The following is a 26,527-nucleotide window of genomic DNA, read 5'->3' on the forward strand; positions in this document are numbered from 1 at the left end:
ATGCGGGAGGGAGGTGGGGGAGGGCCGGGGGGAGGGGCTGGGCGGGGGGGGAGGGGGCGGCCGCCGCTTCATTCGTGTAATTATTTATTTATTTATTTATTTATTCATTTATTCATTTATTCAACTTATTTCTTGATTTCTTCACCCGGATTCCCGTTCCCTTCCTCCGCGGGATGGGGAGCGTGTCCCACCCCCGGGATTTCCCCCCCCAACCCCCCAAATCCCACCGGGGGGTTCGGCCCCATCTGCTGCGCCCCTCCCCCACCGCGCCCCTCCCCCACCGCCCCCTCCCCTCCCCCCGGAGCCTCGCGGGGATTTTTCTGGGTGTAAAAAAAACTTCGGCATCAAAAGGGGCGGGAGGGGCCCGGCCTGGGGAGGGGGCGCGCCGGGACCCCAAAGGGCAGCGGGACCCCCAAGGGGAGCGGGACCCCCAAAGGCAGCGGGACCCCCAAAGGGATCGGGACCCCCGAAGGGAGCGGGACCCCCAAAAGGAGCGGGACCCCAAAGGGAACGGGATCCCCAAAGGGAGCGGGACCCCAAAGGGAACGGGACCCCCAAAGGCAGCGGGACCCCCAAAGGCAGCGGGACCCCCAGAGGGAGCGGGACCCCAAAGGCAGCGGGACCCCCAGAGGGAGCGGGACCCCCAAGGGAGCGGGACCCCCAAGGGAGCGGGACCCCAAAGGGAGCGGGACCCCAAAAGGAGCGGGACCCCAAAGGGAACGGGACCCCAAAGGGAGAGGGACCCCAAAGGGAGCGGGACCCCCAAAGCAGCGGGACCCCAAAGGGAGCGGGACCCCCAAAGGCAGCGGGACCCCCAAAAGGAGCGGGACCCCAAAGCAGCGGGACCCCAAAGGGAGCGGGACCCCAAAGGGGAGCGGGACCCCAAAGGGAGCGGGACCCCCAAAGGGAGCGGGACCCCCAAAGGGAGCGGGACCCCAGAGGGAGCGGGACCCCAAAGGGAGCGGGACCCCCAAAAGGAGCGGGACCCCAAAGGGAACGGGACCCCAAAGGGAGAGGGACCCCAAAGGGAGCGGGACCCCCAAAGCAGCGGGACCCCAAAGGGAGCGGGACCCCCAAAGGCAGCGGGACCCCCAAAAGGAGCGGGACCCCAAAGCAGCGGGACCCCAAAGGGAGCGGGACCCCAAAGGGGAGCGGGACCCCAAAGGGAGCGGGACCCCCAAAGGGAGCGGGACCCCCAAAGGGAGCGGGACCCCAGAGGGAGCGGGACCCCAAAGGGAGCGGGACCCCCAAAAGGAGCGGGACCCCAAAGGGAGCGGGACCCCAAAGGCAGCGGGACCCCAAAGGGAGCGGGACCCCCAAAGGGATCGGGACCCCCGAAGGGAGCGGGACCCCCAAAGGGAGCGGGACCCCCAAAGGCAGCGGGACCCCAAAGGGGAGCGGGACCCCCAAAGGGATCGGGACCCCCAAAGGGATCGGGACCCCCAAAGGGAGCGGGACCCCCAAAGGGAGCGGGACCCCCAAAGGGATCGGGACCCCCAAAGGGAGCGGGACCCCCAAAGGGAGCGGGACCCCCAAAGGGAACGGGACCCCCTCGTCCGTCCGTCCGTCCGTCCCCGCCGCCGTTTCGGGACGCTGCTGGTTTTAGGTCGGAGCTGGGTTGGAAATAGGAGCGAGACCACCCCCCAAAAACAACCCCCAAAATCATTTCCCCAAAACTAATCCCCCAAAACCGAACCCCCCAAATCAACCCCCTAAAATCCAACCCCCCAAAGACCAACCCCCCAAAACCCACCCCCCAAAATCAACCTTCCCCGAGCCCCCCTCCCCGACCCCCGACCTTCGCTGGGCCGGGGGTACCGGGGATTCCGGGGGGTTCCGGGGGTTACCGGGGGGGCTCCGGTCGCGGCTCCCCCGCCCCTCCCCCGCGCTGTAATTAACTCTTAATGAGCGCGGATCTCAATGAGCGCGGCCCCCGCTCCGCCCCGGGCCCGCCTCAGCGGGAGCGGGAAAAGCCTGAGAAAAATCCTGGGAAATGGGGAAAATCCTGGAAAAAATGGGGAAAATCCTGGAAAAATGGGGAAAATCCTGGGAAATGGGGAAATCCTGAAAAATGGGGAAAATCCTGATAAAAATCCTGGGAAATGGGGAAAATCCTGATAACAATCCTGGGGAAATGGGGGAAATCCTGGAAAATTTGGGAAAATACTGGGAAAAAATCCTGAAAAAATGGGGAAAATCCTGAAAAATGGGGAAAATCCTGGAAAATGGGAAAAATCCTGAAAACTGGGGAAAATCCTGGGAAAATATTGAAAAAATGGGGGAAATCCTGAAAAAAATGGGGAAAATCCTGAAAAATGTAGGAAAAAATATTTTAAAATGTGGGGAAAATCCTAAGTAAAATGTGGAGAAAATTATTTTAAAATGTGGGGAAAATCCTAAAAAATGTGGAAAATTTAAAAAGAAAAGTTTAAGAATTCCAGAAAAATTTGGGAAAATTATTGGAAATTGTGGGAAAAATCCTAAAAGTTGTGGGAAAATTCCCAGGTTGCCCCTGGAGGGTTGAGGTGGGGTCGGGCTGGTTCTGTGGCACCCCAAAAAATCCAGGAGGATTATTTTATTTATTTTATTTTATTTTATTTTATTTTATTTTATTTTATTTTATTTTATTTTATTTTATTTTATTTTATATCTGCATTTCAGGATTGCTTGGTGATTTTTATTTTATTTTATTTTTCTTATATTTCAAGATTGCTTGGTGATTTTTATTTTATTTTATTTTATTTTATTTTATTTTATTTTATTTTATTTTATTTTATTTTATTTTATTTTATTTTATTTTATTTTATTTTATTTTATTTTATTTTATTTTATTTTATTTTATTTTATTTTATATTTCCCCCCCGGCTGCGGGAGGAATTCACCGCTCAATAAATCCATTTACTGCCACTCGGGACACCCAAAAATCCCTTTTTTAACCTCAAAAAAAGCGACTCAGCCGCGCCCCCCTCCCGGAGCTGCGCTCCAAAGGAATCCCAAAATCCCACTTTTCCCTCCTTCCCGACATTCTGGAAATTCGGGAATGCTGCTCCCGCTTTTCCCGGGAGATTTTCCAGGCTCCAGCTGGGAATTCCTCCCGCCCCATTAACTCCCGCGGGATCGCCCTAAAGATCTCGGGATAAACATTCCCGCTTTTCGGGATAAACATTCCCGCTTTTCCAGCGGGGCCGCGGGAGCAGGGAACGGGGTTAATTGGCTCCCCGGAGGTCATTAGGCACTAATTACCCCAATCAATCGCCCCGGGAGGCGTCCAGGGATGCCGGGGTTCGCTGGGAATGGGGTATCCAGGGAATGGGAATGGGGTGAACAGGAAATGGGAATGGGGTGTCCAGGGAATGGGAAATCCAGGGAATGGGGTATCCAGGGAATGGGAGATGGGATTTGGGATTTGGGAATGGGGTATCCAGGGAATGGGAATGGGAAATCCAGGGAATGGGAATGGGAAATCCAGGGAATGGGAATGGGGTGAACAGGGAATGGGATTGGGAGATGGATTTGGGATTTGGGATTTGGGAATGGGGTATCCAGGGAATGGGAAATCCAGGGAATGGGAATGGGAGATGGGATTTGGGATTTGGGATTTGGGAATGGGGTATCCAGGGAATGGGAATGGGGTGTCCAGGGAATGGGAATGGGAATGGGAGATGGGATTTGGGAATGGGGTATCCAGGGAATGGGAACGGGGTGTCCAGGGAATGGGAATGGGGTGTCCAGGGAATGGGAATGGGGTGAACAGGGAATGGGAATGGGGTGAACAGGGAATGGGATTGGGAGATGGGATTTGGGAATGGGGTGTCCAGGGAATGGGAAATCCAGGGAATGGGAATGGGATTTGGGATTTGGGAATGGGGTATCCAGGGAATGGGAACAGGGTGTCCAGGGAACAGGAGGGGATTGGGATTTGGGATTTGGGAATGGGGTATCCATGGAGCAAGATGGGATTGGGATTTGGGAATGGGGTATCCAGGGAGCAGGGAGAGCTTTTCCTGGGATGGGAATGGGATCTGGGATTGGGAATGGGATCTGGGATATCAGATTTGGGAATGGGATATCCATGGATCAGGATGGGATCTGGGATCTGGGAATCGGATATGGAATCTGGAAATGGGATCTGGGACTGGGAACGGGGTATCCATGGAGCAGGGAGAGCCTTTCCTGGGATGGGATCTGGGAATGGGGTATCCGTGGCAATTCCTAAAGGAGATTTGGGAATCCCAAAAGAGGATCCCAAACTGGATTTGGGGATCCCAGGCCAGGATTTGTCCACCTCAAAATGGGATTTGGGAATCCCAAAACCTCGTGGCAATCCCAAACTGGGGTTTGGCAATCCCAAACTGGGGTTTGGCAATCCCAAACCGGGATTTGGCAATCCCAAACTGGGATCTGACAATCCCAAACTGGGATTTGGCAATCCCAAACTGGATCTGCCCCTCTCCACCCCGGATTTCCTCTTGCAGATCCCATTTTTGGGGAGGAAACGCTGGATTTGGGGCTGGCAGATCCCTGGATTTGTGACAGGATCCAAGGATTTCACCAAAGAAGGAGCAGGCTGGGGGTTTTTCCATAGCAAAAATGGGAATTCTGGGGGTTTTTTTCCATGGAATTAGGGCTGGAACAGCCCCATTAATGCCCTGATGCAGAAATGTTTAATTGCCATTAATGTCAATATTTTCCGAGGTGATTTCCTGCTGGGAATTGCCCCAATTCCCGGCTGGATTTCCTGGTTACCCTCTGGAATCGGGATAAAAACGGCCCCGAGCGGCTCCGGGGCTGCAGAGCTGCCGGGAATCCACACAGGGAGGTAAGAAATTCTGGGAAAATGGGAATTCTGGGGGAAATGGGAATTCTGGGGGAAATGGGAGTTTCAGGGAGGTAAGAAATTCGGGGAAAAAGGGAATTCTGGGGGAAATGGGAATTCTGGGGGAAATGGGAATTTCAGGGAGGTAAGAAATTCTGGGGAAATGGGAGTTCCAGCGGAAAATGGGAATTCTGGGGGAAAATGGGAGTTTCAGGGATGTAAGAAATTCTGGGAAAATGGGAGTTCCAGGGGAAAATGGGAATTCTGGGGGAAAATGGGAGTTTCAGGGAGAAATGGGAACTTTGGGAGGAAATGGGAATTCCAGGGAAATGTTGGAATTGTGGAGGAAGTTTCGGGCAGGATGGAGCTGAGCTGGAAATGTTGGAAGTGTGGGGGAATTTTTGGGATGTGAGGAGCGGGAATGGAGCCTGGATTTTAGGGAATGGCAGCGCTCCCCCATGCAGGATTTCCCTGGAAGGGAGGGAGGGAGAGCTGTCCCCAATTCCATGGATTATTGGAAATCCTTTTTTTTAACCCTTGGGAATTTTAGGATCTCATCCCATCACTTCCCACGTTTTCCATAACCGATATTTCCCATCCCAAACTTTCTCCATCCCAAAAAAAACCCCCAGGAATTGGATCCCAAAGCAGGAGGGGACCATGGGGGTTCCCTGCGGAATTCCCGGCTCCGGGAGCACATCCCCACTCCCGGGCCGGGCTGGGCTGGATTCCCGTTCCCACCGGGAATTCCCACCGGGAATTCCCCGGTCAGAGGCCGGGGAGCAGAGCGGGAAAAGCCGGGAAGGAGCTTTGGGAAGGAGGGAAGGAGGGATTCGGCTGCCAGGGGCGGGGGGAATTCCCGGCCCGATCCCGCTGGAATCGCATCCCGAGGGTCCCGCGTGCCCCCGGCGCTGCAGCTCCCGGTTATCCCGGTGGTTATCCCGGTGGTTTTCCCGGTGGTTATCCCGGTTTTCCCGGTTATCCCCAGGGAATTCCGGCCGGGAAGATGTCCCTGAGGTCCCTGCGGGCGCTGCCGCTGCTGCTGCTGGCCGGGCTGGGCGTGCTGTGCGCGGAGGAGAGCCCGGGGTGAGCGGGGAACCAGGAACCGGGAACCGGGAATGTCATTGGGAACCGGGAATGGCACCGGGGTGAGCGGGGACCGGGAACCGGGAACCGGGAATGGCCCCGGGGTGAGCGGGGAACCGGGAACCGGGAACCGGGAATGGCACCGGGAATGGCCCCGGGGTGAGCGGGGAACCGGGAACCGGGAACCGGGAATGGCACCGGGAACCGGGAACGGCACCGGGGTGAGCGGGAACCGGGAACCGGGAACCGGGAATGGCCCCGGGGTGAGCGGGAACCGGGAACCGGGAACGGCACCGGGAATGGCCCCGGGAAACTGGGAATGGCCCCGGGGTGAGCGGGAACCGGGAACCGGGAACCGGGAACCGGGAACCGGGAATGGCCCCGGGGTGAGCGGGGAACCGGGAACTGGGAATGTCACCGGGATGTCACCGGGAATTGCCCTGGGGTGAGCGGGGAACTGGGAATGTCACCCGGAATGGCCCTGGGACACTGGGAATGTCACCGGGAATGTCCCCAGGAGGCTCCGGGGGGGGTCCCAGTGGGATCAGCAGTGACCCCATCCCAATGGCATTAGGAGTGACCAAATCCCAATGGGATCAGGAATGACCAAATCCCGATGGGATTGGGAATGACCAAATCCCGATGGGATTGGGAATGACCAAATCCCGATGGGATCGGGAATGACCAAATTCCAATGGGATCTCCCTGGGATCAGTGACCCCATCCCGGGATCTCCCGGCCGGTATCTGACGGTTCTGGTGCCCGCGCAGCCCGGGCCCGGTGCCGGTTGTGGGTTCGGTGCCGGGTTCGGTGCCGGTGCCGCGGCGCCGTTACTCGGAGGCGGCGCTGGCCAGCGACTACAGCCGGACTGTGGAGCACGTCCTGGGCCGCAACTTCGTGGAGTGGCTGCTGGCGCGGCGCGAGAGGGACAGCCCGTGAGCTCCCAACCCCAAATCCCAAATCCCGCGTTCCCCAGATCCCATATCCCAAATCCCATGTTCCCCCGGTCCCAAATCCCACATTCCCCAAGTTCCAAATCTCCACTTCCCAAATCCCCAATCCCCAAACACCAGTTCCTTAATTCCCAGTTCCCCAAGTCCCAAATCCCACGTTCCCCCGTTCCCAAATCCCACATTCCCCAGTTCCCAAATCCTGCGTTCCCCATTCCCAAATCCCACGTTCCCCAAGTCCCAAATCCTACATTCCCCAATCCCCAAATCCCATATTCCCCAATTCCCAAATCCCACGTTCCCCAAATCCCATGTTCCCCAGTTCCCAAATCCCACGTTCCCCAAGTCCCAAATCCCCACTTCCCAAATCCCCAATCCCCGAACACCAGTTCCTTAGTTCCCAGTTCCCAAATCTCCAATTCCCCAATTCCTGAATTCCCAAATCCCCAATTCCCAAATGCCGCATTCCCCAATTCCCAGTTCCCGAACCCCCAGTTCCCCAATTCCCAGTTCCTGAACTCCCCAATCCCCAATTCCCAAATCCCCAGTTCCCAAATCCTCAATTCCCAAATCCCCAGTTCCTGAACTCCCAAATCCTCAATTCCCCAATTCCCAAAACCCCAGTTCCCCAATGCCCGAATCCCCATTCCCCGAACCCCCAGTTCCCCAATTCCTGAACCCCACATTCCCAAATCCCCAATTCCCAGATTTCCCAATCCCCAGTTCCCAAACTCCCAAATCCCACTTTCCCCAATTCCCAAACCCCCAATTCCCGAATCTTCAATTCCCAAACCCCCAGTTCCCAAAATCCCCAAATCCCCAAGTCCCGAACCCCCAATTCCCCAAATTCCCCAATTCTCAAACTCCTCAACTCCCGAATTCCCAAATTCCCCAATTCCAGAATCCCCAAATCCCCGATTCCCGAATCCCAAAATCCCCAATTCCTAAACCCCCAAATCCCCTATTTCCTGAATTCCCAATTTCCCCAATTCCCGAATCCCCAATTTCACAAATTCCCCAATCCCCAAATTCCCCAATCCCGGATGTTTTTCCCTCGGCCAACACCGGGATTGGGATTTTCCCATTTTTTCCCAAATCCGTGAAGTTTTCCCTCCCTCGGATCCGGGATTTTGGAAAAGCAAAATTCGGGCACCCTCTGGTGGATTTTTGGGATTTTCCCGATTTTCCTTCCCCAGCGACCCCGCGGAGCCCCTCGGGAGCGAGGCCGGGACCCCAAAAGGGGCCGGGGACGGCGGAAAATCGGATTTGGGGGCGCCGGGAGCCGAAGATTTCCTGGGATGGCTCCGGAAAATCCAGGAAAAGCCGAGGTGAGGCGGGGGGGGGACATCGGGATGTGGGGATTGGGGGGATTTGGGGGGATTTGTGGAAATTCGGGATATTTTGGGGTGTTTTTTAAATGGAATTCGGGGATTTTTTGGGGTTTTTATGGAAATTGGGGAAATTTTACGGGTTTTTTTAATAGAATTTGAGGATTTGTTGGGATTTTTATGGAAATTGGGGAGGTTTTTTGTTTTTTTAAATGTAATTCAGGGATTTGTTGGGATTTGGGGGGGTTTTGTGGAAATTTGGGATATTTTTTTTTCCATTCCCCTGCAGTTTTCCAGCTCTGGAAAGTTCCGTGGGCCTGAGGGAATTTTTGGAGCGGGAATTCCTGACCTGGCTGATGTCGGGGGAGCTCTGCAGGGCCACGTGAGTGCCCAAAAATGCCAAAAATCCCCCAAAATTCCGGGGGTTTTGGGAGGTTTTTTTTTCCCTGGAAGTGCCCAAGGCTGGGGAGAAGAACTGGATGGGATTTGGGATTTTTCCAACCCAAACTCAGGATTCTGGGATTTGATTGATTTTCCACAATTATTTCAGGTAATTCCCACCAAAATAAAACCAAAAAAACCCCAATACAAAACAGGAAAAAAACCCCACCAAATAAAATAAACACCAAAACCCCCCCGCCAAAAAAAAAAAAACCCAAACCAAAGAAAATCAAAATTGGGAATAAGATATTTGGGGTATGGATAATTCTGGGGAATTTGGTGGGAAAGTGGGAGGTGAGGAGCAGAATCCCAGGAAAATCCCAGAATCCTGAGCTCTGTCCTGCAGGAAATCCCTTTATAAAATCCCCTTTTTTAAATTCCCCTTTTTTAAAATCCTTTTTAAAATTCCCCTTTTTTAATCCCCTTTTTTAAAATTCCCTTTTTAAAATTCCCTTTTTAAATCCTTTTTTTTTAATCCCTTTTGAAATCCCTTTTAAAAAAAAAATCCCTTTTTGAAATTCCCTTTTTAAAAATTCCCTTTTTTAAAACCCCTTTTAAAATCCCTCTTAAATTCCCTTTTTTAAACCCCTCTTTAAAATTCCCTTTTTTAAAACCCCTTTTTAAACCCCTTTTTAAAGTCCCCTTTTCAAGCCCTTTTCCCCCCACATTCCCACCTTTTTTTCCCCAATTTCCCACCGGGAATCCCTTTGGACACCCACTGAAATCCCATTCCCCAGGGATACAAAAAATCACATTTCTAACGGGGAATTCCGGGGGAATTTTTAGGAATTTGGGGTTTTTTCCTTGCCAGGGCCGCGTAGTTCCAGGATTTCCGTGGAATTCCCTCCCTGGAGGAGCCGCATTCCCAAAATAAAGAATTTTCTCCTGCTGAAATGAAGGAATTTCGCTCCATGGGATCGGGGAGGGGCTCTGAGCACCCCAGAATTCCCAAAAAATCCCCGGGAAGGACCTGGAGGGGATCCCAAAGCACGGCGGGGACACCCGGGCGGGGTTTGGGAACCCCAGGGAGGAATTCCAGCCCCAAATTCCAGCCCCAAATTCCAGCCCCAAATTCCAGCAGGGAATTCCAGCCCCAAATTCCAGCGGGGAATTCCAGCCCAAAATCCAGATCCCACAAACCCCCTCCCCATCCCAAATCCCAAATCCCAATCCCAAATCCCCATCCCCTCTCCCAAATCCCAAATCCCAAATCCCCTCTCCCCGATCCCAAATCCCCATCCCAAATCCGGATCCCAAATCCCGATCCCAAATCTCCATCCCCTCTCCCAAATCCCGATCCCAAATCCCCAATCCCCAATCCCAAATCCCGATCCCAAATCCCAAATCCCCTCTCCCCATCCCAAATCCCAAATCCCAAATCCCAAATCCCGATCCCGAATCCCAAATCCCAAATCCCCATCCCAAATCCCAAATCCCCATCCCAAATCCCCATCCCCTCTCCCAAATCCCAAATCCCCAGCCCAAATCCCAATCCCGATCCCAAATCCCAAATCCCAAATCCCAAATCCCAAATCCGGATCCCAAATCCCAAATCCCGATCCCAAATCCCAAATCCCAAATCCCAAATCCCAAATCCCCTCCCCGCCCTTTCCCCCATCCCGACCCCGCCCCCCCGCCTGATTGACACCCGCCTCACCCAATCACCGCGCTCCCGCCCTCCCCAACCCACCAATCACCGCCCCTCCTTCCCGCCCCTCCCTCCCTCCCGCCATTCCCCCGCTCTCCATGCCCCGGATGCGGGGTGGGCGGGGCTTCCTCGGCGGCCGGCCAATGGGGAGGGCGGGCGCGGGCGCGCGCGCGCGGCGGCAGCCAATGGGGAGGGCGGGCGCGGGCGCGCGCGCGCGGCGGCAGCCAATGGGCGCGGAGGACGCCGGCGGGGACACGGCCAAGGTGACGCTGCCCACAGAGGCGCCGCCGCCGCCGGCCCGAGCGGAGCTCCAGGTGCGCCCGGCCCGCACGGCCCCGCACGGCCCCGCCCGGCCCCGCACGGCCCCGCACCGCCCCGCCGGGTCCTGCCGCCTGCCATGCGCTCCGGGAGCCGGGACGGAGCAGGGGCGGAGCGGGGCAGGCAGCGAGCGGGGCTTAACGGGGAGGGAGGGAGGGTGGGGAGGTGTGTGAGGGCTGGGGGGATGGGGGGGGTTAAAGACTTGGGGACACGGTGGGGACAGTCGGGGACATGGGGGGGTTAAAGCTTTGGGGACAGTCGGGGACATGGGGGGTTAAAGGTTTGGGGACAGTCGGGGACATGGAGGGGTTAAAGCTTTGGGGACAATCGGGGACACGGGTGGGTTAAAACCTTGGGGACAATCAGGGACACGATGGGGTTAAAACATTGGGGACAGTCGGGGACACGGGGGGGTTAAAACATTGGGGACAGTCGGGGACGAGGGGGTTAAAACATTAGGGACAGTCGGGGACACGGGGGGGTTAAAACATTGGGGACAGTCGGGGACGAGGGGGTTAAAACATTGGGGGCAGTCGGGGACATGGAGGGCTTAAAGCTTTGGGGACAGTCGGGGACACGAAGGGGTTAAAACCTTGGGGACAATCGGGGACACGAGGGGGTTAAAACCTTGGGGACACGAGGGGGTTAAAACCTTGGGGATAGTCGGGGACATGGGGGTTAAAACCTTGGGGACAAAGCCTTGGGGACACAGTGGGGTTAAAGCTCTGGGGACAGTGGGGTTAAAACCTTGGGGACAGTCACAGTGGGATTAAAACGTTGGGGACACAATTGGGTGAAAGCTTTGGGGACAGCTGGGGACACAGTGGGGTTAAAACCTTGGGGACACGCAGGGGTCAGTGGGACAAATCCGTGGGGACACAACCTTGGGGACAGTGACTATGGGGTTAAACCTTTGGGGACACAGTGGGGTGAAAGCTTTGGGGACAGTTAGGGACACAGTGGGGTTAAAACCTTGGGGACAAAGCCTTGGGGGCAGTCACAGTGGGGTTAAAGCCTTGGGGACAAAGCCATGGGGGCAGTCACAGTGGGGTTAAAGCCTTGGGGACACTGGGGTTAAAACCTTGGGGACACAGCGGTGTCAGTGGGACAAAACCTTGGGGACAAAACCTTGGGGACAGTTGGGGACACCGTGGGGTTAAAGCTTCGGGGACAGTGGGGTGAAAGCCCTGGGGACACGCGGGGGTGAGTGGGACAAACCCGTGGGGCCAGCAGAGGAGCTGTGGTGTGTGTGTGACAGGAACGCTGTCACTTTGGGTTATTTTGTGCCATTTCTGTGTTTTCCCCCGCAGACCCAGCAGGATGCAGGCCCCCGTGGCGCTCCTCAGCTCCCCAGCGCTGGTAGGTGCTCCCGGGCAGGGCTGGGGGAATTCCCGCTGGAATTTGGGATTTGTGGCGCTGAGGAGATCCAGCTGAGCCGGGATCCCGGGTTTTGAGCCCGGTTTGGGCAGGAAGGGAACAAGGTGACCTCTGGTGACACCATGTGAGTGGCTGGCACTCAGCTGCAGGCCCAGCGCTGCTCCCAGCAGGAATTCCCGGATTCCCACGGGATTTCCACGGGGTCACTCGGAATCCCGTTCTTCCCAGGAGGAGAACACGTGGAAATGTGGGAAAAGGGGAATTTCTGGGGCTGGGGCCTGGCTGTGCTCAGCCTGGGGGGTGTGGGGTTGATCCAAGGGGCAGAAATAGGAGCCCCCTCTGTTGATAACGCTCTGGTTTCCAGTTTTTGTGTCAGTTTGGGATGTTTTTGGGGCATTCCAGCACTCCATAAAACTCTGGGGTTCCTGAGGGTTGGGAACGCTGATTTCTGCTCCCAGGGAGTCCATGCAGGGCTTTGGGATGGGTTTGGGGGACCTGTGCAGGGGGGTTTGGGCTGAGTTTTGGGGACCTGTGTAGGGGGCTTTGGGCTGGGTTTTGGGGGACCCATCCAGGGGGGTTTGGGCTGGGTTTGGAGACACATCCAGGGGGGTTTGGGCTGGGTTTTGGGGGACACATCCAGGGGGGTTTGGGCTGGGTTTGGGGGACACATCCAGGGGGGTTTGGGCTGGGTTTGGGGACAGACTCTCCATGCAGAGGGTGCTGGGGGTGCTTGGGCAGGGCTGACCCCTGTCCCTGTCCCTGTCCCCGTCCCTGTCCCTGTCCCTGCAGCTCCGCTGCTGCTCCAGGGCTCTGGCCAGGCCCGTGTCCGTGGCTGTGTTCAGCAGGCCTGAGGAGAGCGCACAGGTGAGACGGGTGGGCTTGGGTGTCATCCCTATCCTGATCCTTTATCCTTCATCTCCATCCTCATTCCTGCCTCATCCCAACCCTTCATCTCCATCCTCATTCCTGCCTCATCCCAACCCTTCCTCTCCATCCTCATTCCTGCCTCATCCCAACCCTTCATCTCCATCCTCATGCTGCTGATCAGGAACAATGCCCCCGTCCCATGCTGGGTGCCAGCCCTGCGGTGTCCCTGCCCTGTCCCCTGTCCCTGTCCCTGACTGTCCCCATGTCCCTGATCTGTCCCTGTCCCCAGGTGTCCCTGCCCTATCCCTGTCCCTGAGCTGTCCCTGTGTCCGTGTCCCCAGGTGTCCTTGATCTGTCAGTGTCCCCAGGTATCCCTGATCTATCCGTGTCCCTGATCTATCTGTGTCCCTGTCCCCAGGTGTCCCTGATCTGTCCATGTCCCTGATCTATCCGTGTCCCTGCCCTGTCCCTGGCTGTCCCTGTCCCCAGGTGTCCCTGATCTATCCGTGTCCCTGATCTATCCGTGTCCCTGTCCCTGTCCCTGATCTATCCGTGTCCCTGTCCCCAGGTGTCCCTGTCCCTGGCTGTCCCTGATCTGTCCCTGTCCCCAGGTGTCCCTGCCGGTGCCGTCCCGGCCGTTCCGGACCACGGCGCTGTCCCGGGACATCGACACGGCCGCCAAGTTCATCGGGGCGGGCGCCGCCACCGTGGGCGTGGCGGGCTCGGGGGCCGGGATCGGCACCGTCTTCGGGAGCCTCATCATCGGCTACGCCAGGTGGGCACCGCTGGGCACCGGGATCTGGGCGTTCCTTCCCGGGGATCTGGGGCGTTCCCGGGGATCTGGGGCATTCCCTGGGATCTGGGTGTTCCCGGGGATCTGGGGCATTCCCAGGGATCTGGGGCATTCCCAGGGATCTGGGGCATTCCCGGGGATCTGGGGCATTCCCAGGGATCTGGGGCATTCCCGGGGATCTGGGCATTCCTGGGGATCTGGGGCATTCCCCGGGGCCTTTCCCCGGGATCTGGGGCCATTCCCTGCCCCAGGTCCTGTTCCTGGTCTCCATTCCCCGTTCCCGGTCTCCATTCCCGATTTCCCAGTCCCCATTCCCTATCCCATTCCCGATTTCCCTGCCTCATTCCCCGTTCCCTGCCCCATTCCCCATTCCCGGTCTCCATTCCCCGTTCCCAGTCTCCATTCACCGTTCCCAGTCTCCATTCCCCATTTCCCTGCCCCATTCCCGATTTCCCTGCCCCATTCCCAATCTCCCTGCCCCATTCCTGATTTCCCGTTTCCCGGCAGGAACCCGTCCCTGAAGCAGCAGCTCTTCTCCTACGCCATCCTGGGCTTCGCGCTGTCCGAGGCCATGGGGCTCTTCTGTCTGATGGTGGCATTCCTCATCCTCTTCGCCATGTGATGGCTCCCGCTCCTCTCCTGCCAGTAAACCGCGGATTTCCCCACGGAAATCGCCGCTTTTGGGCCTTTTTACCTTTATTGTTCACATTCTGGGGCGGATTCTGGCCGGAAAATCCCGGCTGTGGGGTGGGAATGGGAACCCGGGGTCAAATCTGCAAAATTCCCCCCAAATCTGGGCCCTGGGAAAGCAAAGGTTGGGTTTTGGGTTTTGAGAAATTCCCAGAGGAAACCACGGATTTCTCGACAGAAATCGCCGCTTTTGGGTGTTTTTACCTTTATTTTTCACATTCTGGGGCGGATTCTGGGTGGAAAATCCCATCTGTGGGATGGGAATGGGAACCTGGGGTCAACTCAAATCTGCAAAAATCCCCCCAAAACTGGGCCCTGGGAAGGCAAAGATTGGGGTTGGATATTGAGAGAATTCTTTCCCTCTGAGAGATGGGATGGAATTCCCAGAGGAAACCAAGGATTTCTCTATGGAAATCGCTGCTTTTGGGCGTTTTTACCTTTATTTTTCACCTTCTGGGGCAGATTCTGGCCTGGGTGGAAAATCTCAGCTCTGGGATTGAAAACAAAGGTGGAGTCAACTCAGATCTTCCAAAAATCCCCCCAAAACTGATCCTTGGGAAAACAAAACTCCGTGAGAAGAGGTTGGGGTTGGATATTGAGAGAATTCTTTCCCTTTGGGGGCTGGGGTGGAATTCCCAGAGGAAACCACGGATTTCTCTACGGAAATCGCTGATTTTGGGCGTTTTTACCTTTATTTTTCACCTTCTGGGGCGGATTCTGTGTGGAAAATCCCGGCTGTGGGACGGGAATGGGAAGAGAGGAAAATGAAGGTGGAGTCAACTCAAATCTATAAAAAATTCCCCCAAAACTGAGCCCTGGGAAAGCAAAGCTCCACGAGAGGAAGCTGGGGTCGGATATTGGGGAGAATTCCTGGGAATCCGTGGCTGCCCCATCCCTGGAATGTCCCAGGCCAGCTCGGAGCACCCTGGGAATTGTCCCTGCCTGGGATTCCGGGCCCCTCCCCACCCGAATTCCCAGGAATTCCCAGAACTCTGGGAATCCCACCCCGGAGCCGGAGCTGTCCCGTCCCTCCCGGGAGCAGAATTCCCACAAAACCCCAGAGCTGAGGGGATTGTCCCCCCACGCCTCGTCCCTCTGGAAGCCTGGGGGAGAAATTCCGGAATCCACCCGAATCCCGGGATTCCGGGAGAGGCAGCCGCGAGGGAGCCTGGCTCGTTACCTGCTGGAAGTAATTAAATTAATTAACGCGGCCGCGCCCGGTGCCCGGAGCCTCCGGCAGCGGCTGCGAGATTCCCGGGAATGGGAGCGCGTTCCTGGAATGGGAATGGGACACGGGGATGGGAATGGGACACAGGAATGAGAGCTCCTTCATGGGAATGGGAGCGTGTTCCTGGGAATGGGAATGGGACACGGGGATGGGACACGGGGATGGGAATAGGACACAGGGAATGGGAATGTGACACACGGAGTGGGAGAGTGGGATCAGGACATGGGGAACGGGACATGGGGATTGGGACACAGGGAATGGGATTAAGACATGGGAATTGGGACACGGAGATGGGAATGGGATACAAGGAATGGGATTAGGACACATGGAATGGGACACGGGGAATGGTGGCTCTATTTGGGGACATCCCTGGGAATGGGACATGGAATGGGACACAGGGCTGGGTGGCTCCATTTGGGGACATTCCTGGGGACATTCCTGGGAATGGGACACGGGGAAATGGGACATGGGGAATTGTGGCTCTGTCTGGGGACATTCCCGGGAATTCGGATGGGTGGAATTCCTGAAGGGGCTGAGGAGAACTCAGAACTCCAAGGTTTGGAGCCAGCTGGCTGTGGAAACAAGGGACCGGGGAGAGGGGAAATTCCCGAAATTCCCTGGATTCCAGGCGGGAATGCGCCCCTGCACAGGGACAGCCCTGTGGGAATGTTCCGGAACAGCGCCGATGCCCGGGCTGGGTTACAGTTATCCGCTGGAAACGGGACGCGGGATTCCCGGGAAATGGGATGCAGAATTCCTGGGATGCAGAATTCCTGGTATCCCTGGGAAATGGGATACAGAATTCCTGGGATACAGAATCCCTGGGATACAGAATTCCTGGTATCCCTGGGAAATGGGATACAGAATTCCTGGGATACAGAATTCCCTGGATACAGAATTCCTGGTGTCACCCGGGCAGGTGACACTTGGGGACGTGGTGAGCAGCGGTTGGGTATTTCCTTCCCAAATCCCCTCTTTCCTTCCCAAATCCCCTCTTCCCAAATTCCCCACTCTTTCCCAAATTCCCCACTCTTTCCCAAATTCCCCACTCTATCCCAAATTCCCCACTCTTTCCCAAAATCCCCAATCTTTCCCAAATTCCCCACTCTATCCCAAATCCCCCACTCTTTCCTGAGTTCCCCAATCTTTCCCAAATTCCCCCCTCTTTCCCAAATTCCCTAATCTATCCCCAATTCCCCCCTCTTTCCCAAATTCCCCAATCTTCCCCAAATTCCCGACTCTTTCCCAAATTCCCCCTCTATCCCAAATTCCCCCCTCTATCCCAAATTCCCCCCTCTATCCCAAATTCCCCAATCTTTCCCAAATTCCCTAATCTTTCCCCAATTCCCTCCCTCTCCCTCCGCCGCCTCCGCCGTCCCTCCGGCCCGCCAGGGGGCGCTGTCTCCGCCCCGCCCCTCAGGGCGCCGCTCGCGCTGTGTCTCCGCGGGGCGCGGGGGCCGCTCGGGGCCGCTCGGGGCCGCTCGGGCCGCGGGACTCGGTGCTGCGGAGTCCCGGAAGCGGCGCGGGCCGAGCCGCCATGGCGGAGAGCCCCGCGGCGGAGGACGCGGCCCCGGCCCCGGCCGCGCTGCTCCCGGCGGGCGGCGGCGGCGGCTCCCCCGGCGCCGCGGGCTCCCCCGGCGTCTTCATCCCCGCCGAGCTCTGGGCGGCCGCGGGTTTCGGCGCGGCCGCGGCGCCCGGTAGCGGCGCGGCGGGCGGCAGCGGCGGCGCCCCGATGGCGGCGGCGGCGGCGGCGGGGGCCGCGCTGCTCACGCACTCGGCGTTCTGGGACCCCACGGTCAGCGGCGACTGGGACAGCGAGCGGCCCAGCGCGGCCTGCCTGCTGCGGATCAAGCGGTGAGCGCGGCGGCACCGGAACCGGGACCGGCACCGGGACCGGCAGAGCGGGGCCCGGCGCGGAGCGCGGCCCGGCGGTCGGCTCGGCCCCGCGGCCGGTAACGGGCCCGGCACCGCGCACCGGGCACGGGCCTGGGGACAGCGGTGGGGCCTGCCGGTGACCCGGGACAGACCCCGGGACAGGTCCCGGCCCTTCCCAGTGACCCGGGACAGACACGGGGACAGCTCCCGGTGACCCGTGACAGACCCAGGACAGGTCTCGGCCCTTCCCGGTGACCCGGGACAAACACGGGGACAGCTCCCGGTGACCCGTGACAGACCCAGGACAGGTCTCGGCCCTTCCCGGTGACCCGGGACAAACCCCGGGACAGGTCCCGGCCCTTCCCGGTGACCGGGAGCAGCTCCCGGTCCTTCCCAGTGACCCGGGACAGACCCAGGACAGGTCCCGGTCATTCCCGGTGACCGGGACAAACCCCGGGACAGCTCCCGGTCCTTCCCGGTGTCCCGGGACAAGCCCCGGGACAGGTCCTGGTCATTCCCGGTGACCCGGGACAGACACAGGGACAGGTCCTGGTCTTTCCCAGTGTCCTGGTCCTTCCCGGTGTCCCGGGACAGGTTTGGGGTGGGAGGGACCTTGGCAGGGACACTTTGCTCTGTCCCGGGTTCTGCCCAGCCCTGGAATTCCCAGCCTGGGGTCCCTGTGGAATTCCCCTGGGAATTCACAGCGGGAATTTCGCTGGATTTTCATTTTTATTGGAATTCCTGGTGCTGGAGGTGGTGAAATTCCAGGGGGGGTTCCTGAGGATTCCGGGGGGGGCGGTTCCAGGTGGGATTCCCAAGGATTCCAGTCAGGATTCCTGAGGATTCCGGGGGGGATCCCAGCCAGGATTCCCAAGGATTCCAGGAGTGCTCTAGAATTCCTGGGCTGCTTTTGGGGCTGCACTCCCGGAGCTCCCCTGAGCCAAGCCCGAGCCTCCCAAATCCCAGTTCCAATCTCTGGTTCCAATCCCCGGTTCCAATCCCAGTTCCCGGTTCCCAATGCCGGTTCCAATCCCGGTTCCCGGTTCCAGTCCCGGTTCCAATCCCGGTTCCAAACCCCGGTTCCAATCCCAGTTTCTGGTTCCCGATACCAGTTCCAATCCCCGGTTCCAATCCCAGTTCCCAATCCCAGTTCCAGTCCCAGTTCCCGGTTCCCGATGCCAGTTCCAGTCCCGGTTCCCGGCTCCAACCCCAGTTCCAATCCCCAGTTCCAAACCCTGGTTCCAATCCCGGTTCCAACCCCAGTTCCAATCCCAGTTCCCAATCCCAGTTCCAAATCCCAGTTCCTGGTTCCAAACCCCGGTTCCTACCCCAGTTCCAATCCCAGTTCCCGGTTCCAATCCCAGTTCCCGGTTCCAATCCCCGTTCCCAATCCCGGTTCCCAATCCCAGTTCCAAACCCCGGTTCCAACCCCAGTTCCCAGTTCCCAATCCCGGTTCCCGGTTCCGACCCCGCCGGGCCGGGCTCGCGGCTGATCCCGCTGCCTTTCCCAGGGATATCATGTCCATTTACAAGGAGCCGCCGCCGGGAATGTTCGTGGTGCCCGACCCCCACGACATGACCAAGGTGAGAGCTCGGGGCTCCCCTGCTCCCACCTCCCGGATCCGGGGCCTTTCCCGGCTGGAATCGTCCCGGAGAGGGAACAGCGGGGCTCCGGCTTCCCGCGGGGTGGGCCCAGCGGGTCTGGGAATGCCGGAGGGTTTGGGAATGCTGCAGCCATCGAGGGCTTGGGAATGCTGGAGCCATGGAGGGTTTGGGAATGCTGGGCCCATGGAGGGTTTGGGAATGGCAGAGGGTTTGGGAATGGCAGAGAGTTTGGGAATGCTGCAGCCATGGAGGGTTTGGGAATGCTGGAGGCTTTGGGAACACCAGAGCATTTGGGAATGCTGGAGGGTTTGGGAGCGAGCCCCGTGGGATTTGGGAACCCTGAAGGATTCAGGAGCTCTGCAGGGTTCAGGAGCCCCGCAGGATTTGGGAACCCCGTGGTGTTTGGGAACTCTGTGGAATTCGGGAACCCCACAGGATTCAGGAACTCTGCAGGGTTGGGGAATGCCGTAGGGTTTGGGAATGCCACAGGGTTTGGGATCCCTGAAGGGTTCGGGATCCCTGCAGGATTCCGGAATGCTGCAGGGTTTGGGAATGCCACAGGGTCCGGGATCCCCGGAGGGTCCGGGATCCCCGCAAGGTTCGGGATCCCCGGAGGGTCCGGGATCCCCACAGGGTTCAGGATCCCCGCAGGGTTTGGGATCCCCACAGGGTTCAGGATCCCTGCAGGGTTGGGGAGCCCTGGAGGGTTTGGGAGCCCCGGAGGGTCTGGGATCCCCTTGGGGTCCGGGAGTGCCGCAGGTCCCCGGTGTTCCCGCAGATCCACGCGCTGATCACGGGCCCCTTCGACACCCCCTACGAGGGCGGCTTCTTCCTGTTCCTGTTCCGCTGCCCCCCGGACTACCCCATCCACCCGCCCCGCGTCAAGCTGCTGACCACGGGCAACAACACCGTGCGCTTCAACCCCAACTTCTACCGCAACGGCAAGGTCTGCCTCAGCATCCTGGGGTAAGCCGGGCTTAGGGCTGAGCCGGGCCTGGGGTCTGCCTCAGCATCCTGGGGTCTGCCTCAGCATCCTGGGGTAAGCCGGGCCTAAGGGGTAAACTGGGCCTGGGGTCTGCCTCAGCATCCTGGGGTAAGCTGGGCCCAAGGGGTAAGCTGGGCCTAAAGTCTGCCTCAGCATCCTGGGGTAAGCTGGGCCTGGGGTCTGCCTCAGCATCCTGGGGTAAGCCGGGCCTAGGGCTGAGCTGGGCCTGGGGTCTGCCTCAGCATCCTGGGGTAAGCCGGGCCTAGGGCTGAGCCGGGCCAAGGGCTGAGCCGGGCCTGGGGTCTGCCTCTGCATCCTGGGGTAAGCCGGGCCTAAGGGGTAAGCCGGGCCTGGGGTCTGCCTCAGCATCTCGGGCCTGGGGTAAGGCCGGGCCAGCTGACCACGGACAGAAGGACCAGAGAGTTTAGGCTGTGCCAGGGCAAGTTTAGGCCCAGCTCAGGGCCAGGCCCAGGCCAGGCCCAGGTCAGGCCCAGCTGTGCTCCCCCAGATGTTTGGGCTCTGCTGTTGGGGGGGGGCAGTGCTGCTGGTTAATTAATGCATTATTGTGATGGGGGCGGTGCTGGTGGTTAATTAAAGAGCTGCTAATTCCCGTGTTAATTGCCCCGCTGCCCAGCACGTGGACAGGCCCGGCCTGGAGCCCGGCCCAGAGCATCTCCTCGGTGCTGATCTCCATCCAGTCCCTGATGACCGAGAACCCCTACCACAACGAGCCCGGCTTCGAGCAGGTCAGGGGCCGAGCTGGGACTAACCGGGTTACAGACTGGGCCTAACTGGGGTTATAGACTGGGACTAACCGGGGTTACAGACTGGGACTAACCGGGGTTACAGACTGGGACTAACCGGGGTTACAAACTGGGCCTAACCGGGGTCCCAGGCTGGGACTAACGGGGGTTACAAACTGGGACTAACGGGGGTTACAAACTGGGACTAACGGGGGGCCGGGCTGGGACTAAGTGGGACCTCAGCCTGGATTTAACTGGGATTCCAGCCTGGGACTAACTGGGAGCCCAGACTGGGACTAACTGGGATTCCAGCCTGGGACTAACTGGGAGCCCAGCCTGGAATTATTTGGGAGTTCAGCTCTGCACTGCTCAGGCCTTGCTCAGGCCTTGTTCAGGCCGGGCTCAGGCCGGGCTCAGGCCTTGCTCAGGCCAGGCTCAGGCCGGGCTCAGGCCGGGCTCAGGCCTTGCTCAGGCCTTGCTCAGGCCGGGCTCAGGCCTTGCTCAGGCCGGGCTCAGGCCGGGCTCAGGCCTTGCTCAGGCCGTGCTCAGGCCTTGCTCAGGCCTTGCTCAGGCCAGGCTCAGGCCGGGCTCAGGCCGGGCTCAGGCCTTGCTCAGGCCTTGCTCAGGCCGGGCTCAGGCCAGGCTCAGGCCGGGCTCAGGCCTTGCTCAGGCCAGGCTCAGGCCGGGCTCAGGCCGGGCTCAGGCCAGGCTCAGGCCAGGCTCAGGCCGGGCTCAGGCCTTGCTCAGGCCGGGCTCAGGCCTTGCTCAGGCCTTGTTCAGGCCGGGTTCAGGCCGGGCTCAGGCCTTGCTCAGGCCGGGCTCAGGCCGGGCTCAGGCCTTGCTCAGGCCTTGCTCAGGCCGGGCTCAGGCCTTGCTCAGGCCGGGCTCAGGCCGGGCTCAGGCCGGGCTCAGGCCTTGCTCAGGCCTTGCTCAGGCCGTGCTCAGGCCGGGCTCAGGCCTTGCTCAGGCCTTGCTCAGGCCGGGCTCAGGCCTTGCTCAGGCCTTGCTCAGGCCGGGCTCAGGCCTTGCTCAGGCCGGGCTCAGGCCGGGCTCAGGCCTTGCTCAGGCCGGGCTCAGGCCTGGCTCAGGCCTGGCTCAGGCCTTGCTCAGGCCGGGCTCAGGCCAGGCTCAGGCCTTGCTCAGGCCGGGCTCAGGCCTTGCTCAGGCCGGGCTCAGGCCAGGCTCAGGCCTTGCTCAGGCCGGGCTCAGGCCTTGCTCAGGCCGGGCTCAGGCCTGGCTCAGGCCTTGCTCAGGCCTTGCTCAGGCCTGGCTCAGGCCTTGCTCAGGCCGGGCTCAGGCCGGGCTCAGGCCTTGCTCAGGCCGGGCTCAGGCCTGGCTCAGGCCGGGCTCAGGCCTTGCTCAGGCCGGGCTCAGGCCGGGTTCAGGCCTTGCTCAGGCCTGGCTCAGGCCGGGCTCAGGCCGGGTTCAGGCCTTGCTCAGGCCAGCTCTGCCCTCACGCTGCCATCCCCAGGAGCGGCACCCCGGGGACAGCAAGAACTACAACGAGTGCATCCGGCACGAGACCATCCGCGTGGCCGTGTGCGACATGCTGGAGGGAAAGTGTCCCTGCCCCGAGCCCCTCCGGTACGGGGACACTGCCAGGGGGCAGGGGACATGTCCAGGGGGGCTGGGGACAGCTCTGGGGGGCTGGGGACACGTCCAGGGGGGCTGGGGACATGTCCAGGGGGGCTGGGGACACATCCAGGGGGGCTGGGGACATGTCCAGGCGGGATGGGGACATGTCCAGGCGGGCTGGGGACATGTCCTGGGGGGCTGGGGACACGTCCAGAGGGGCTGGGGACACGTCCAGAGGGGCTGGGGACACGTCCAGGGGGGCTGGGGACATGTCCAGGGGGGGCTGGGGACACTGGGGACAAGGACACTGGGGGACTGGGGACACCAGGGATGGGGACACCTGGGGACTGGGGACACTGGGAGGGGCTGGGGACAGCTCTGGGAGGGACATGCACAGGGGTGGCCCTGGTTCTGTCCCCTCCCCTGGCTCTGTCCCTTCTGTCCCCTCCCCGCTGCCCCAGGGACGCCCAGGCCGTGCCAGCAGGACCCGGGTGCCCCACAAGTGTCCCCAGGGCCACGGTGACCGTGTCCCCCCGTGTCCCCAGGGGTGTGATGGAGAAATCCTTCATGGAGTACCTGGACTTCTACGAGGGTGTGTGCAAGGAGCGGCTGCACCTGCAGGGCCAGAGCATGCAGGTGAGGGGGCACGGCTGGGGACAGCTGGGGGACACGGCTGGGGCACAGCTGGGGCTGGACAGATGTGCAGCACTAGGGGGAATCCAAGGATGGGTCCTTGTTCTCCAGGGGGAATTTGAGGAGACAGAGGGAGTTTCAGGATCCTCTCCAGGAGGAGTTTCAGGATCCTCTCCAGGAGGAATTTAAGGAGATCGAGGGAATTTGAAGGATCTTGTCCAGGGGGGAATTCAAAGATGGGATTCTTGTCTCGAGGGGGAATTTCAGGATCCTCTCCAAGGGAAGGATCCTCTCCAGGGGGAATTTCGAGGGCACTTTCCAAGGGGAAGATCCTGTCCAAGGATCCTCTCCCAGGGGAAATTCAAGGATTCTCTCCAGGGGAATTTCAGGACCCTCTTCAAGGGTAGATCCTTTCCAAGGATCCTCTCCAGGGGGAGTTCCAGGATCCTGTCCAGGGGAATCCCAGGATCCTGTCCAGGGCAATTTAAGGATCCTGTCCAGAAAAGATTCAAGGATCCCGTCCAGGGCAATTCCAGGATCCTGTCCAGGAGGAATTCCAGGATTCCCTCCAGGGGCAGCTCCGGGCCCCTCCCCGGTGCAATATCCCCCTCCTGCCGCCCCGATGCCCGTTTCCCCCCGCTCTGACCCGGTTCCGTCCCCAGGACCCGTTCGGGGAGAAGCGCGGGCACTTTGACTACCAGGCGCTGCTGGGGCGGCTGCAGGCGCTGCGGGCGCGGCTGCGGGAGCGGCAGCAGCAGCAGGACAGCGCCGAGCTGGACTCGGAGAGCAGCTCCTCGGAGCCCGAGCCCGAGCCGCAGGGCTGCCCCCGCGCCTAGCCGGCCTCCTCCTCCTCCTCCTCCCGCCGCTCCAAGCATCCCCGAGGAGAATTCCCAAAATCTGCACAGCCCGGCTCGGCACAGCCTCCTCTCGGACAAAGGTACCTCCTGGCATGCGGCATCAGCGTGTTTTTGGGGTTTTCTGGAGAGCGTCTACACTGCTTGGGGTAATTTTTTGGGGTTTTTAAAATTGTTTTAAATTTTTTTCCCAGTTTTTTGGTGGTTTTTTTGGTTTCTGTTTTTTTGGTGGTTTTTGTGAGGGTTTTTTATTGTTGTTGTTTTGGGGGCTTTTTTTGGGTTTTTTTGTTTCTTTTTGTTTGGTTTTTTTGGTGGGTTTTTTTGGGTTTTTTTTTTGGTTTTTCGTTTTTGTTTTTTGTTTGTTTTTTGTAGTTTTTTTGAGTTTCTGGGTTTTTTTTGTTTTTGTTTTTTTGGGGTTTTTTGTTTGTTTTGGGGTTTTTTTCGTTTTGCTTTTTTTGTGGGTTTTTTGTGGTTTTTTTTGTTGTTGTTGTTTTTTTGTGGGTTTTTTTTTGTTTTTTGTTGTTTTGTTTGGGGTTTTTGTTTGGGTTTTTTTGTTTGTTTGTTGGGTTTTTTTTCCCTTTTTTTCTTTTTTTCTTTTTCCTTGGTTTTGTTTTTTCTTTTTCGACTAAGGAATGAGCTCCAGACTGCAAAACCCCGAGAGCTTTTGTGCTCCTGGGCAGGGAGGGAGCCCTCACCCGAGTGAGTGCCTGGATGAGCTGGGCCGTGTCCAGGTGGAATTTGGGAGAGCCGCGGCCTCCCTGGTGTCTTTCTTCTAGGCAGACCAAAGATAAAGGAATTCTCACTGCTGGAACTGGGGCTCCTTCCCCAAAGCTTTACTCGAGCCCTGGGGCACTTTGGAGACTTCATGTGGCCAGTGGGAACTGCAGAATCCATGGATTTGTTCACGCTGGAGGTTTGGGGAAGGGGAGGAGGAGGAGGAAGGCGTCGGTCAGAGAGGAGGGGAGCGCTCCAGGATCCGTTTGCGTTTATTTCCCTCAGCCTCCGTTCGGATTCGGCCTTTTGGGAGGGGCTTTTCCCTCACCTGGAATTCTCTGTGTCCCCCGTGTCCCCTCCCCGCTGCCACCACCCCACGGAGACGCCGGAGGGAGGAGGGACAATTCCGGCCGGACTCTGGGACAAACTCCTTCGCCAAATTGTAAAATTCCGCGTTTTTTGGGAGCTCCGGGAGTGTCGGGAGCAGGTCCTGAGCTGCGGTGACACTCAGAGGTGGCACTGGTGGCAGAGGTGGCACTGGTGGCAGAGGTGGCACTGGTGGCACTGGTGGCAGAGGTGGCACTGGTGGCACTGGTGGCACTGGCGGTCCCCCCCCGGGGCAGAGTTTGGGGCAGCAGGAGCTCGGCGCTTGGTTCAGGACACAAAAATCGGACATTTCGTCCTCCCCCCGCTTCCCTCCCCACCAGTTTGGCCCCAGTTTGGATCCTGCTGGAGCTGGGAGAAATTCCCAGCCCGGGATCCTCATCCCGAGGGGCAGCGGGAGCCCAAATCCCCCCGGGACGATTCCAGCCCAAATCCCCTGGGACGATTCCAGCCCAAATCCCCTGGGACGATTCCAGCCCAAATCCCCCGGGATTGCAGCAGCAGGAACGGGGGAATGGGCGATTTCTGAGGTGGAAAATGGGGAATTTCCTTGCTGAGAAATGGCAATTTCTGAGGTGGAAAATGGGGAATTTCCTTGCTGAGAAATGGGAATGTCTGAGGTGAAAAATGGGGAATTTCTGAGGTGGAAAATACGGAATTTCTGTGGTGGAAAACGAGGAATTTCCATGCTGGGGAATGGGGAATTTCTGTGCTGAGAAATGGCAATTTCTGAGGTGGAAAATCAGGAATTTCTGAGGTGGAAAACGGGGAATTTCTGAGGTGTAAAATGGGGAATTTCCTTGCTGAGAAATGGGAATGTCTGAGGTGAAAAATGGGGAAATTCTGTGGTGGAAAACGGGGAATTTCTGAGGTGGAAAATACGGAATTTCTGTGGTGGAAAATGGGGAATTTCTGTGCTGAGAAATGGCAATTTCTGAGGTGGAAAATCAGGAATTTCTGAGGTGGAAAACGGGGAATTTCTGAGGTGTAAAATGGGGAATTTCCTTGCTGAGAAATGGGAATGTCTGAGGTGAAAAACGGGGAAATTCTGTGGTGGAAAACGGGGAATTTCTGAGGTGGAAAAGAAGGAATTTCTGTGGTGGAAAATGAGGAATTTCCATGCTGGGAAATGGGGAATTTCCTTGCTGAGAAATGGCAATTTCTGAGGTGGAAAACGAGGAATTTCCGTGCTGAGAAATGGGAATGTCTGAGGTGGAAAACGAGGAATTTCTGAGGTGGAAAATGGGGAAATTCCTTGCTGAGAAATGGCAATTTCTGAGGTGGAAAACAGGGAATTTCTGAGGTAAAAAATGGGGAATTTTCCCCAAAATCTCGGGAATTGTTCCCCCTTTCTCCACCCAAACCTGGTTTGGATTTAACCCTCGAGGGGACCCTCAGGTGAAGGGGTCGGTGCCACCTCCTCGCTGTCACCTTTGTCACCCCTGGGGCGGGGCTGGGCAGCTTTTCCAGCTTTTCCAGCTTTTCCAGGGATGGGAATTCCCGTCCCTTCCCGTGACAATCCCCCAGCCGCTGCCCTGGGCAGAGACGTTTTAGGAAAGGGATTTTTAGAGACTGGAATGGAGCTGAGAACAATAAATGCACACGAGTCACTCGGAG

General features: G+C 58.2%; 3 protein-coding genes across 11 annotated transcripts; all 3 read left to right on the forward strand.

Moving 5' to 3' along the window:
- Positions 1-5,392: 5,392 nt before the first annotated feature.
- LOC121471208 (gastric inhibitory polypeptide-like) lies at positions 5,393-9,515 on the forward strand. Its single transcript, XM_072919140.1, has 5 exons — positions 5,393-5,902; positions 6,673-6,837; positions 8,049-8,180; positions 8,470-8,562; positions 9,433-9,515. Exons 1-5 carry the CDS (start codon positions 5,823-5,825, stop codon positions 9,440-9,442), a joined length of 480 nt encoding a protein of 159 aa, XP_072775241.1. The 5' UTR covers positions 5,393-5,822; the 3' UTR covers positions 9,443-9,515.
- An 888-nt stretch (positions 9,516-10,403) lies between these two features.
- Positions 10,404-14,295, forward strand: ATP5MC1 (ATP synthase membrane subunit c locus 1). Its single transcript, XM_072919114.1, has 5 exons — positions 10,404-10,651; positions 11,898-11,946; positions 12,754-12,828; positions 13,443-13,606; positions 14,132-14,295. The coding sequence occupies exons 1-5, from the start codon at positions 10,413-10,415 to the stop codon at positions 14,244-14,246; spliced, it is 642 nt and encodes a 213-aa protein (XP_072775215.1). The 5' UTR covers positions 10,404-10,412; the 3' UTR covers positions 14,247-14,295.
- Positions 14,296-16,927: 2,632 nt separating this feature from the next.
- On the forward strand, positions 16,928-26,526 carry UBE2Z (ubiquitin conjugating enzyme E2 Z). 9 transcript variants are annotated; one of them, XM_072919073.1, is made up of 10 exons: positions 16,929-17,396; positions 18,929-19,001; positions 19,801-19,988; positions 20,642-20,753; positions 22,222-22,334; positions 22,871-22,961; positions 23,621-23,895; positions 24,589-25,849; positions 25,896-26,077; positions 26,146-26,526. In XM_072919073.1, exons 1-7 carry the CDS (start codon positions 17,080-17,082, stop codon positions 23,792-23,794), a joined length of 1,068 nt encoding a protein of 355 aa, XP_072775174.1. In that variant the 5' UTR covers positions 16,929-17,079; the 3' UTR covers positions 23,795-23,895; positions 24,589-25,849; positions 25,896-26,077; positions 26,146-26,526. The 9 variants fall into 9 exon arrangements, with proteins under 9 accessions (XP_072775177.1, XP_072775179.1, XP_072775174.1 ...); XM_072919071.1 differs by having other exon boundaries at positions 24,589-25,644; positions 25,691-26,077; XM_072919072.1 differs by having other exon boundaries at positions 24,589-25,530; positions 25,668-26,077.
- The last annotated feature ends 1 nt before the right edge of the window (position 26,527 follows it).

This window comes from Taeniopygia guttata, chromosome 27 (assembly GCF_048771995.1).
Source record: "Taeniopygia guttata chromosome 27, bTaeGut7.mat, whole genome shotgun sequence".
NCBI lineage: Eukaryota > Metazoa > Chordata > Aves > Passeriformes > Estrildidae > Taeniopygia > Taeniopygia guttata.

What these genes read in the sequence shown, in the direction of transcription:
- LOC121471208 (XM_072919140.1), top strand. Translation starts at nt 5,823, where the DNA reads ATGTCCCTGAGGTCCCTGCGGGCGCTGCCGCTGCTGCTGCTGGCCGGG. An exon ending in CGGCGCGAGAGGGACAGCCC is followed by an intron (nt 6,838 to 8,048) that starts GTGAGCTCCCAA and finishes TTCCTTCCCCAG; the next exon opens with CGACCCCGCGGAGCCCCTCG. An exon ending in AAAATCCAGGAAAAGCCGAG is followed by an intron (nt 8,181 to 8,469) that starts GTGAGGCGGGGG and finishes ATTCCCCTGCAG; the next exon opens with TTTTCCAGCTCTGGAAAGTT.
- ATP5MC1 (XM_072919114.1), top strand. Translation starts at nt 10,413, where the DNA reads ATGGGGAGGGCGGGCGCGGGCGCGCGCGCGCGGCGGCAGCCAATGGGG. An exon ending in TCCTCAGCTCCCCAGCGCTG is followed by an intron (nt 11,947 to 12,753) that starts GTAGGTGCTCCC and finishes CTGTCCCTGCAG; the next exon opens with CTCCGCTGCTGCTCCAGGGC. An exon ending in CTCATCATCGGCTACGCCAG is followed by an intron (nt 13,607 to 14,131) that starts GTGGGCACCGCT and finishes GTTTCCCGGCAG; the next exon opens with GAACCCGTCCCTGAAGCAGC.
- UBE2Z (XM_072919076.1), top strand. Translation starts at nt 17,080, where the DNA reads ATGGCGGAGAGCCCCGCGGCGGAGGACGCGGCCCCGGCCCCGGCCGCG. An exon ending in GTCTGCCTCAGCATCCTGGG is followed by an intron (nt 19,989 to 20,641) that starts GTAAGCCGGGCT and finishes CCCGCTGCCCAG; the next exon opens with CACGTGGACAGGCCCGGCCT. An exon ending in TGCAGGGCCAGAGCATGCAG is followed by an intron (nt 22,962 to 23,620) that starts GTGAGGGGGCAC and finishes TTCCGTCCCCAG; the next exon opens with GACCCGTTCGGGGAGAAGCG.